The 11,787-nt window shown below is 38.3% G+C and overlaps 1 protein-coding gene and 1 pseudogene across 11 annotated transcripts; both read right to left on the bottom strand.

Annotated features, from left to right (window-relative positions):
* LOC141834447 (uncharacterized) overlaps window positions 1–449 on the bottom strand; it is a 4,471-nt pseudogene extending 4,022 nt beyond the window's left edge.
* A 1,764-nt stretch (window positions 450–2,213) lies between these two features.
* Window positions 2,214–11,787, bottom strand: LOC141834774 (uncharacterized). Of its 11 annotated transcripts, XM_074722139.1 has the most exons (18): window positions 11,688–11,787; window positions 11,411–11,535; window positions 11,049–11,280; window positions 9,004–9,162; window positions 8,907–8,932; window positions 8,582–8,825; window positions 8,281–8,432; window positions 8,028–8,104; window positions 7,846–7,945; window positions 6,874–6,957; window positions 6,601–6,686; window positions 6,426–6,516; window positions 5,635–5,756; window positions 4,890–5,533; window positions 4,633–4,818; window positions 4,187–4,307; window positions 4,006–4,113; window positions 2,214–2,471 (listed from the first exon to the last, which is right to left on the bottom strand). In XM_074722139.1, the coding sequence occupies exons 2-18, from the start codon at window positions 11,488–11,490 to the stop codon at window positions 2,356–2,358; spliced, it is 2,628 nt and encodes an 875-aa protein (XP_074578240.1). In that variant the 5' UTR covers window positions 11,491–11,535; window positions 11,688–11,787; the 3' UTR covers window positions 2,214–2,355. The 11 variants fall into 11 exon arrangements, with proteins under 11 accessions (XP_074578240.1, XP_074578231.1, XP_074578236.1 ...); XM_074722130.1 differs by lacking the exons at window positions 11,049–11,280; window positions 11,411–11,535 and adding exons at window positions 9,984–10,099; window positions 10,167–10,257 and having other exon boundaries at window positions 8,582–8,932; window positions 9,057–9,162; XM_074722135.1 differs by lacking the exons at window positions 11,049–11,280; window positions 11,411–11,535 and adding exons at window positions 9,984–10,048; window positions 10,167–10,257 and having other exon boundaries at window positions 8,582–8,932; window positions 9,057–9,162.

The following is an 11,787-nucleotide window of genomic DNA, read 5'->3' as shown; positions in this document are numbered from 1 at the left end:
TACAGGCCTTTACCCTCCTCCGAGAACTACCACCAAGGAGGCGGCACGACCCTAATCAACTCCAGGCCTCGGCCTGTTAGTACGACAAAGCATTTGAAGCCACTTTCCAGACCGCATCAGCAGGGCGCTAGGTATTTCCCACCGCCCCACTCACAGGCCCACTAATATGGTTGGGCGGCTAAGACACTACGAGGAATTCCACGCATAGCTCAATCAAATTCGCGGGGGACAAAGAAAAGACGGAGAGAGGCGAGACGGATTATCATTGATTTAAAAAAAGACATATTACATTTTTATCCGAGCCAATTACATCATTTGCCTAACCTCTCTGCCTCAGGTAATTCTGCCCATACTTTATCCAGGTCTAAGAAATCCATGGATGAACCAGGGGAAATCACGCCCGACTGACACACTTGCTTCAAAGCCCCTTCAAAACCACGCTGCATCATCTTTGCGGAGATATTCTTGTACTCCTCGAGATAACCATTGAACCCCCGCCATTTACCTTTGGTGATCTCAGCCCGCTCGGCCGCCACGCGCCTGACGACTTACCCTATATATCCGTCGCCCTAGTCAAGCGGAGCCGTCTGATCGGGCGGCGGATAGAGGGCGGGAACACATAACAATCGTCCGATGAGCCCAGTTCCCTAAACCGATTTTCCACGCCATGATGACGATTCACCTGTCTCGTCGGACACCATGCCGGCACGCCCTCATTAATGACACGTTGGAAAAGAATCCACCACGTCATCGATGGATCAGACCGTTACAGGCTTGGCGAGCCACGTAGATCTCTCCTCACGCGCCCCTAGAGGGTGTGGACCCTTCATAACGATTCAATAATACTAGGGCATGAGTCCACTGCCACACTGGTCTAGTCAATCAAACTCTCTTCTCCTTCGATTAGACTAGAAGGGAAGCTTGTGTTATGGTCGTAAAGGTTGGGCGCAGTTAGTCGAATCCAACGGAAGGTGTCGGGTGCGATGCCTTGTGACCAGAGGCATGGACCGAGCCGAGTCCCCCGAAATCGCCTCCTTAAAATCCCGACGTGCATACCGAATCGGAGTGGGCAAGCTTGAAACCCCGAAACGATTCTCAAATCGGTTCCGAACCCTCCGCAATATGGCTCCACTCTGCTAAGTCCACCGAATCGAGGCCCCTCACGTTTAGGCGACGGGTTCGGCTTAGCTGAGGTCTTCGAAACGGAGCTACCCTCGCCCTGCCCGAATGGATCCAGTCGGCCTGGACCCCCTTCAGGGGAGCTACTCCCCTAGCGTTCAAAAGGCCCAGGCAGGTCGGGCTCTCTTAAGGGCAGGTGTCCCCTAGAACCGGATCGAGTCGCCAGTCAAAAGATCCCTCTAATCGGTTCGATCTCGCATTGGTCCGAGCCGAATCGATCCTTAACGGCTCACCATGTCCCTATTCTAGTCTCGGAAAAGGTCACTCCCCTATCGTACAGTTGTAAATGTTCTTCTGACACTTCTGCATATCATCATGGCAAATCTTCGATAGATAGTGGAACATATATTCTTAATTGCAAGTTAGCGATGGGACGTCATTGTTGACTATACACCACCCTCTGACACATTCATAACGGTGATGGGACTTTAGTCACATTTTTGATATGATCTAACATTTGCAAATTATACAAAAGGTCAGTTTGTTACTGAAAAGAGGTATGCAATCTCATATCCTCAGACACTGATCCTTGCTTTCTTCTTCCTCTCTCACGAACTGACTTAAGTATCGAAGTGGTCGCGCCAGGACACTTCTAGCCTTCCTTCTCACGATCTTAGTGTTGCAGGTGATTCCCCAGAGCTCATCGCCTCATCTCCTACCCAGTCCTCTAGCACATTGGTGCTGAAGAAGACGGTCGAAACTTTCGGGAACATATCTCAACAGGAATATATATATATATCAGACATAGTCATAAATTGACAATGTGAATTCTAGTCGTAATTGGAAACCTTAAGAAGAGTGTTACCTACAATGTCAACGAAGAATTAATAGAACAACACTAATCTAACAACATCAAGTGGTAAAGAGGGCATTAATAGTCATCCATAATCCGAGGCCTGGACCAGCACACTACCATCATTTGAAAGAATACAAATTTCAGAATTCTATGCAATTTTTCAACCCTCGACATTCATTTCTTGAGGATTTATACAAACGTATGAAGAAACTTGATCATTATGCACCCAAGAGTATCTATATTAAATCAGATTTACCTTCAAAAGGCAAGCCCATATCCACAATAAAGGTCCTCAATAAAGAGAAACATACATGTCCAACCAAAAAGATTGGATGGATAACATGATAATAATCCAAAATGCCCCCCAAAAAAGCTGGATGTCAATGCAATCCTACTTGGGTGACAAGATTTGCATACTCTTCTGAGACAAATGACTTAACCTTCAGCGCACCATTCCCAGGTGATGCATATTTCACTCCAATAACCGTTGCCAGGCCTAAGAAATGTTAATTTGTTCAATATTGCCGGATACAGTTTCAAAAGCTAAAAGAAGTTGCATGTGAATTAGCATATATATCAAAGATGAGTATGGTAGGATGCATTGGATGAATGATCTGAACTATAACGCTTGCAAATACATAAATATGCATCCATAGGAGTCCAAACCGATCTTTGAAGCACCTAAACTTGCTATAACCTCCTTACCCTCAAAGGTCTAAAATACATAAAACCAATACTAGAAGTTGAGCCTTCAAAAAGCATTTCAAGAACAATCAGTTTCATCATTTTCAAAAAAAAACTCTCTAGTGGCTCGAATTTTTGCTTAGCTGCTTACTGCAAGAACTGTGGATTGGTTGCATGGGCTGGATAAATGGCATTGATCAGATCTCAAAACAATATAAGACAGCATTAAGTTCTACTAATAGCCTCTTAAATCAAAATAAATAGGAGTCATGTAAGAGATCAAAAGATAAACATTTAGGGTGTGTTTACTAGGATGGAATGAAATGGAATGAAAATGATTCGTACATTCCTTCCATTCCAACTGGAGATCACCATTCCCAAGCTATCATTTCAAAACAAAAATGAAGATAAATAGAATGTGTACCAAAAGGAAGGCAAGCAAGTCATGTTAGATGGACCGAGCAAACCAGTCGGGTCAAACAAATCAAGTGTACAGCTGGAGTCGGGCAAACCAGTCACACTAAGACTGATGAGTCAAAGATAAGAAAGCAAGTTAAGTCAGGCCAACAAAAATGGTTAAACTAATCGAGTCAATAATACTTGGCCAAGCTAGACGGAACAACAAAATTGAGCATGTTGGGCGGGTGAACCGACCAAGCCATTTGTGCCCAACAAGCAAGTTGGATTGGGCACATCAGACAAACTAGGCAAACCTATTAAGTCACACTGACTGTAAGAATCAAATAATCTTAAATCAAATGGATCGAACATAGAATGGAACATTCAACTAATTATAGCACTGCATTATCACAAGAAAACAAAAGAAAGGAATGGATCGTTCAACTAGTTATAGCACCTGCATTATCACAAGCAAACAAAAGAAAGGAATGGATCATTCCAAAAAAAAAAGAAATGTAACATTCCCTTTTCATTTCATTAAAGTCTATTTCTAATTTCGTTCCATTCTATTCCACCATGCCAAACACACCCTAATATCTTTGGTAGCGTACAGGAACAGTAGCATATTGCAGATAAAAATATGGCATTTTGGCAAAAGAAGGGAGATGAAAGCACATCACACTCTCTCATACTACAGCAAGATCCAGAAAAATCTACTCTTATGGAAAGCAAGATCTTCACTAAGAAGGCAACAAATAGATTATTTAAGGCATGCTCAAATCAACCCAATACATTTAAGCAGGGTCTAAAATTCCTTAAATGGTGTGGATTGGATTCATTAATTGTAACAACCTTTAGTAATAAAAAATAAGCATGCCCAATTGTTACATATTAAATAGGCCTAAACAACAACCAATGAGTTAAAATAGATGTTAACTGATACTTACTATCATGAATTCGTCCATATAAGAATCTTTCTCCACGCCAATACTCCAAAGGCCTATACTTAATTCTTGTGCTTCGTCTTACACCGGATTCCCATTTCATGCCAGCATCTAAAGTTGTAAACAATAAGCTTCAAAAGCTACTTAATTTAGAAAATGATATTAACAAACAGATAAAGATTACTTGCAAGACTCTTTCTTCTTGAAGACATTTTTTTCTCTAGCTTGTTTTTGGTTCTTCCTGAAGCTATTTCATTCTCTCCTGTTTTTTGAGACATCCCAGAAGTTGCACAATGTCCATGAAGCTAAAAAAATAAATATATATATATATGAGGATCATCACAGCAAAGCAATATTCAGTAGTAAATAAGAATGAGGTATTGCAGGATTAGATACTCAAACGATGCATCAGTGAATATCATCGTTGAACAAGTATATACCCAACACCATTTAAATATAACAGAAGATGAAAATGGAGATAAACGTAATAAATTATCTAGATGTCAACATTAGATGAAGATGAACGCTAAATGACCTTCCTAAGACAATAAATGTGTGTGATCCTTTACAAATTTATGCAGCCAAAATCTTTAAACACCATCATAACTCCATGCATCTAAAAGCACTTGCCTGAATTTGGAGTTTTTCATTGTGACCACATCTATTAGCATCAACACCGCTCTCAGATGGCGCATGTTCCTCATCAGAAAATTCAAATGTGCAAGCCAACCTGCTTTTGTTCATTCCACCAGAAGTTTGATCCCTAACTCCAGAATCAAGATGGTCATGCAGTGAATCAAGTTGCATATCTTCACCCTAAAACATATCTGAGAATATTAGAATATGATATTAGCAACATGAATTATTCCAGTGCCAGAATAGCTTACTTTATCATCCTTTTGCTTATTAAACCCTTCCAAATGATTATCTCCCATGGTACTCTGAGATGGGAGGCATGCCGATGCTGCTCCCTCTGCCTCTGCTGAAATATTAACAGCGGTTTTACTTGCATTGCTATTTGGAGTCTGCAATTTATGACTGAAGCTTAAGCTTTCACCATCTGAAATTGGTGTAATGGAAGCATCTCTAGCAAGGAAACCATTTTTATTAAGAGAACTGATATCGACAGGAGGTGAAAGATGCATTTTCTGCTGGCAGCTAACTAGACAAGAATCTCCATTTGGTGAATCATCATTCTGAGGAGACATGTGAGCATTCTCTGACAAATTATTGACTGAAACCCGTGACTGCAAAACTGAAATATGTGGAGGTGGAATTTTTTGTTTGGTTGGTGAAGATTGAGGAATTTGATGGTCTCCAGATGTCTTTTGCATCACTCTATTTTTGGATGTTTCAAAATCATTTTTTTCAATTATACGCCACTCAGGTAGCCGTAATTTCCCAACTTCAATTGTCTCAATCTGCAATATCTCACTCACCAGTGTCTTATCAGCATTATTCTGATCTTTGTAAACAGTCATCAGCTTGTTAAGAAGATCACTGGTATTTATCTCCTTATCATCTGTAGCATCTGTAATTTACAAACAAATAAATAGTGATTCCTCCCATGTAGGGTTCTTGAACAAGCTTTTGCAACAAGTGTATTAGATGTAAAGAAGGAATCTAGACTACCAGCTTGATCCAATGAACTAGGTTTATGGTTTTCATTTGTGGTGATTTTATTTGAAACATTTGATGATGAAGCAATTCTCCCATCAAGATGTTGTGATGCACTGCAGCCTTTAATGGAACTCCTGATACACGAAAAAACAACACGACTATTTTAGAAATAAAAATTTAATGCTTAAAAAAAGAACTAAATATCTAGTGCAAGAGTAGAAGCGCCCATGACAAATACTTATCTAAAGAAAATTACATAGGTTTTAGCTCTTCAAGATTTTGCAAATATTGTTCCTTAGTTGTTATCGAATCTAAAATCATGTTGCTCGTTTATAATGATTGGAAAGTTCACACATTTCAACAAAATATTTGGGGCTAAGATTAAGTAGTTTGAAGAAATAACTTGGAGTCAAACAATGGTCCAACAAGATGAGGTTGTATTTGAGCTTGCTAAACTATTATCCGATCATTCTTTGTAAGCAATTCACTACTATAAACTAATAGTATGAATTTAGCATTCAAGAAAACTCAGTAATATGAATGCCCTACTAATGCATAAACTTCTGTTCTAAGCATACAATGTTGTTATCATTTTTAAGGGTTATTTTTCTCATAAGCATCATAGAACAAATAAATGATGCATAATAGTGAAATCAAGCAGACAATGTGATGTATAAAATTGATTACATATATGGGCGAAGTTTTAAAATGTAGTTGGTTTGTCACTGTGCATTATATTTAACTGTCTCCACAATGTCATTTAGAAAACAAGGAATCATGTAGACAAGCTAAACTAGACATACTCTGGACAGTGTTTGTGACAAGTAGTCAGCTGATCCTTTGCAGATTCAACAGGAACCTCACCCTTCAGTTTTTTTAGCACTTTATCTGCATCTGGTGTCAACAAAACAAAAGGGAAGAAACAGAGTGATTAAAAAATTAAATGACAGTATAATATTTTAAGCAGGAAAGGATTACTCTCTAGCCGCTCAAAGGTCTTGAAGAACTCCACTGGATCATGTATATGGTCCAGTTCAGAAAAATCAACGTCTTTAACACAATCACTGTGGTAGAACGAGTTGATAACTTGCTTTAGTATTTCATTCAAACAAACAAAATACCCATACTGGTCATCAAGAATACAAAGTAATGGAAAAGACAATGTGTGTTTTGAGATGTTTATGATTGGGAGAATCAGAAAGGAAACAAGAATAAAGATGATGAAAAAAATCAAAAAAAAAGCTGTGGTACCTATGGATATATTTCAGCGATGATTCAGATATTCTTTTATCAAAATCTTCAAATGCATTATACCCTTTCATTGAATATGTTCTCCTGACAGAGAAAGAAAGCAAAAATCATAATATAGAATATATCAGGGAAATTTTACCTCAGTCAAAGTAGCATGCTTGGCATGCATAATAGATAAATTATTTTTTTTTAGAAATACATAGTAGCAATATTATCTGTTGACTCAAAGCCACTTCAACTCTTTAAGCATCCAAGTGATTTCAACTTGTCCATCAGATCAAGTCATCAAATAAGCCACTATATTGAAGGTGACTTAACTAATAAATTACTAGAAATCATCTCTTAAAGTTTTCATAACACTACACAGTTATTGCAAGAGTGCAAACATTCATCACTGGTAATTACCTCAACAACACTCCATAAAAATTTTAACACTTCATGATTTTACAAATAATCTTAGAGATTAATGCATATAAAAATGATAAAAAGACTTTGGCATCTCTTGCTATCTTGATAGAAAGGACTGCATATCTGACATGTTATAATTTCGAAATTACATTCAATCTAAACCAAGTAGTTTTGCAAACATCATGAAGGTCAAAAAATGGTACAAGAAGACAAGAGGCAATATTGAAGCTCAAAAAAATATTACTAATTGTTGTAAAAAGCAACTTCGGTATGTAAACTTGTATTGTGTAATGATGCAATGAAGATTAATCATCCATATGAACGACACACTAATTTGTGAACCTTTGTCCCAGGCATACAAGTCATTGGCATTCACTTTTGTTTATGTAACTCTCATTGTAGAACAAGTAATCCAAAATAATGAAATCAGGCTTCTTAAACAAGTTTAAATTGATCCCATGAAAAGGTTAAAAAGCATAGTTCATCCATGCACAACATATCTTCACTCTTTTTACAGCAAACTTAGACAATAAAAAAGTAATGGACCAGCTAAATTATACATACTCAGGAAAAATTCCGGAACGGCGCTTGCGACAAGTGATATGTTTATCCTTTTCCAATTCAGTGAGATCCAGGCCCTTCAGTTTTCCGTGCATTTGATCTTCTAATTTCATCAAAACAAAAGGGACTGAGAAGAATAACTAAAATATTAAATGAAGAATCATGTGAGAATAGGGAAGGATTACTCTCAAGCAGCTCAGCTGTCCTGAAGAACTCTTCTGGATCATGTAGCGTATTCAAATTGACGTCCATACCAGAATTACTGTTAATAACACTTTTTAGTATTTGTCTAACAAGAATTCAAACAAATTCTTATCATAACCCTTACAATTTTATGCAAAATAATCCTTTTCAGACCTTTTTGGTTAGACAATGGGAAAGGCACCTTGTTCAAGTGTTTGTTTAACAGTTAGAAATGGTAATCAAAAGTTGTTTTACCTGTGGCCCAGCACTGGCCTCCTTCCAACTGGTTGACCCATACCGCCTGCAGGAATAGTATCGCCCCCATCTAAAGAAGAGTGTACCATGTTTTGGCAGATCTTGGTGATAGTTTGTGCCTGCTCTGTGACATCCCCAGAACCATTGTGAACCTGGTGACGCACAGAAAACACATCCTGATTAGAACCTGGGTGTCATGATCTAAGCTGAAGCAAGCAAAAATTTCCTAAAGCCGACCCTTCCTCATGAAAATAAAACAAACAGTTGAAACTGAGAATGGAGAACAAGATAGAGGTATTACTATTGACTGGAGAACAGCTTTGATTGTGTCCATCTCATGTTTCTCCAATGAAGGGGAATCAGCATGGAGCCCAATCCCTAGCGTCCGAGGGAGGAGGGAAATGAGAGAGTAGCCAGCAAAAGGGTCATCAATTTTCGGGTGCACAGTGAATTGATCGCCATGAATCATGGTGATTTCAGCAATTTGAGAAGCTCGACTTTGACCGACGGAGCAGGACAAAAACGACAGGCGACAGAGGGGAAGCCGGCAACAGGTGTTCCAAATTCAAATTTGGGGATTCAGCAGAATGGAAGTGGATAGGAGCCAAGCGAAGCTCTGATATACCTGTCCCAGGTTATAGGACTGGCATCTCTGTCATAAAAATCATGTTGAACCATGTCAGCAACATCATTGACAGTGCCAGAAACATCAGATATATCTACCAGTATACCAGTCTTTTGGATAGTAAATCCTACTGGCATGAAAGAGAAGGAACCTGAGGACCTTTCTTCTAGAGTTTGATAGAGTGCTTCTTGAACTAGATAACACCTTCCATTTTTTCCGTTCTCTTGACCTTTATGATTATTATGCTTCTGCTTAGCCTGGAAGAAAAAGTAAGTAAAATAACACAAGTAACAATACACAATCATCTACTATAATCCTTGAAATGCCAAACTACAATTTTAACATTAAAGATAAAAAAGAAAACAAAGGGAACGAGCATGAGTCTAGAGCACAACTGATATAATGAAATTAACAACATAACAAAGCTCAAGTACATGAGTTTGTTAAGAAACAATTATGATGCAAAAATGAAGACTTATGAAGCTTTGCAAAAAGTTAGAATGGAGTTGGACAAATTCCACCTTAATGCATAAGACTAATAAACTCCATCAATGTTATAAAATAGGAATGAATCTTAATTTCTCTTTGGTGCAAATGCCTTATATCCATGTACCAATACAATGTCTGGATCTAGATTCTAAATAACTTAAGCAGACCAAGCCAACCTTCTTTAACAATTTTGGTCCAAAAATTTCCTAGAAACCTACTAATTTAGAAATGTGATTACCAAATCATACACTAAAAAGAAGTGCTAAAAGAAGATCTACGGATTTATATCCAATATTATTCCACCCAAGTGTAATATACCTTGATCTTATCTGGCCATTTTCTAATATTTAACTCAAGAAATCGTCGAAAACAACTTCACAACGGGAAGATTATACACACATAAATAACCTGTGTTAGTCCCAGCATTGTGAATATGATATTTATATATGATTAAAAAAAGGAGAAATGCATAAAATTAGAAGTGTTTAAGAGTTCACGACCAATCCAAACAGTGCCCAAGATTCAAATGCTAAATATAATATCATTGTCATAGACAAATGAAATGTTTCAATTAATATCTAATGAAGACCTGCTTTTACTTTGCACGCTTTTCCTTCTCAGCAGCACCGCATTTTGACTTGTGTTTGTTTTCAGCTGATCAGGGTGTAAGATGTGCAGAGAAATTCAGTTTCCCAAGAGTCTAGGCTGTAGAATAAAGATTAACATACATAAAACATAAAGCATATTTGTTACTGATATAATAGTATCTTACTTCTATATAATCGACCAAAATATTGACTTTGCTAGTGGTATTCCAACTCCGTCCACAATGGAACATTTCTGTCTTCTGGTTTGGCAAGGTACTGAAAAAGTTATCTTCATATTTTAGTTTCTATTATTTTAGGCTCTATATTCCTAATACATATTTTCATACATGAAAAAAAAAACTTGGAATGCCTGGATACTGGTATGTGTAACTACTTAGCTCAACTATGATCAATAAGTTTTTCAATTCAAATTTCATCAGTCACAAAAATTCACACATTTTTAATGAAACACTAATGAGGCAGCACAAATCTAGGCCTCCGATCAAAGATAATGATGCACTCCATAAGAATTTCTAACATGGCAACTTTTCGAGAAAAAGAGATTGGTCTTTATCCTCATTACATACATCTAATTCAGGCATGTCAACTTCATCTAGTTTAGGACATATAACAATTTTCCTTACTTTTGTTAAGATACTTCATAAGATAAATTTCCTGCTACCCAACCGTATTCAACTTCGCCATTCTTAGAACCATCTCTTGCCAACAAATTTATCATACTACAACAAGAGCAAATATAAGTAAACAAGTATAATATAAAGTGAACTAACGATGCCAAAGTGATAAAGTAACAAATATGGCAAGTTTCAATCTAGAACCCTAACCGCTACGAAAAGGATAGGGATCTTCCAATGGAACCGTATATTCAAATGGAAACAACTGCCAAACGAAACAAAACTTCGAGGAAAGAGCCTAGGGTTTCAAGGTGAACAAGCCAGCAGGCGAAGGGGTAAGGTCTTCTCAAGAACCGGTGAAGACGTGAACAAGTTGTAAAAGAATGAAGAAGAGGAGGAGCAACACGAGAAAGGAACAGCGTACTAACTCACCCTTGCAGATCTCCTCGGATCGAAATAGATGGAAGGTGGATAGGGCAACGAATGACGGCTCCAAGCGATCTCTGGCTCCGAACAGATGGAAGGTGGACAGTGCTGATCTCCGGCCCCAAGCAGCGGGAGGACTAAGGGAAGGAAGCAACTGGAGCCAGCCGATCGCCGGCAAACGACTGCGAGTGTGCGGGAGGAGGAAAATGAACGGGCAGAGGCTAGGGCAACGGGATAGCTGTTAAATTCAAAATTAGGATGCGAAGCTTCTATAGAAATTTTGAATACTACTACAAGAATTCTATTTTATCTATATTATATTACACTTAAAACGGCCTTATTTGATCACGTGAGTGACGACCACTCACGTGACATGTTTCGATCGCAGCACAGGCGCTCTGCCGCACGCCGTACGACTCCATAGCGACCTCTCTTGAAGCCGGCACATGCGTCCCCACGCAATCGGAAACCCTAATCAAAGTGCACCGAAACCCTAATCCCAAATCACAGATTAGTCCACAACTACACTTCGAGAATCAATTTTAAAAAATGAAATTAACACTACAGGGTCAAGATTCATCGAGTAAATCCAATAAAAAAACACCGGAAAATTGATAAAAGGACGAGAAAAGATGCTATATATACCTGACTTGATTGTGCAAGAAAAGAAAAGAAAAAAAGGCAATCCTTTACATCACGAAGAAGCACATCTCGATCTTGGTCGACAGAGAAGCTCGCGCTGGGA

The sequence above is a fragment of the Curcuma longa genome, chromosome 9 (assembly GCF_044706935.1).
Source record: "Curcuma longa cultivar G26 ecotype Majalengka, Jawa Barat chromosome 9, ITB_CL_G26_1.1, whole genome shotgun sequence".
Lineage (NCBI taxonomy): Eukaryota > Viridiplantae > Streptophyta > Magnoliopsida > Zingiberales > Zingiberaceae > Curcuma > Curcuma longa.
Note: the sequence above shows the minus strand (reverse complement) of the source record. Positions and strands in the feature narration are given on the sequence as shown.

Bases quoted from the DNA above. Each gene is read 5' to 3' on its own strand.
- LOC141834774 (XM_074722139.1), bottom strand. From the start codon at position 11,490: ATGTGCCGGCTTCAAGAGAGGTCGCTATGGAGTCGTACGGCGTGCGGC. The intron at 6,687-6,873 runs GTACCACAGCTT...GTTCTACCACAG, and splicing joins TCGCTGAAATATATCCATAG to TGATTGTGTTAAAGACGTTG. The intron at 6,517-6,600 runs GTAATCCTTTCC...TGTTGACACCAG, and splicing joins GACCTTTGAGCGGCTAGAGA to ATGCAGATAAAGTGCTAAAA.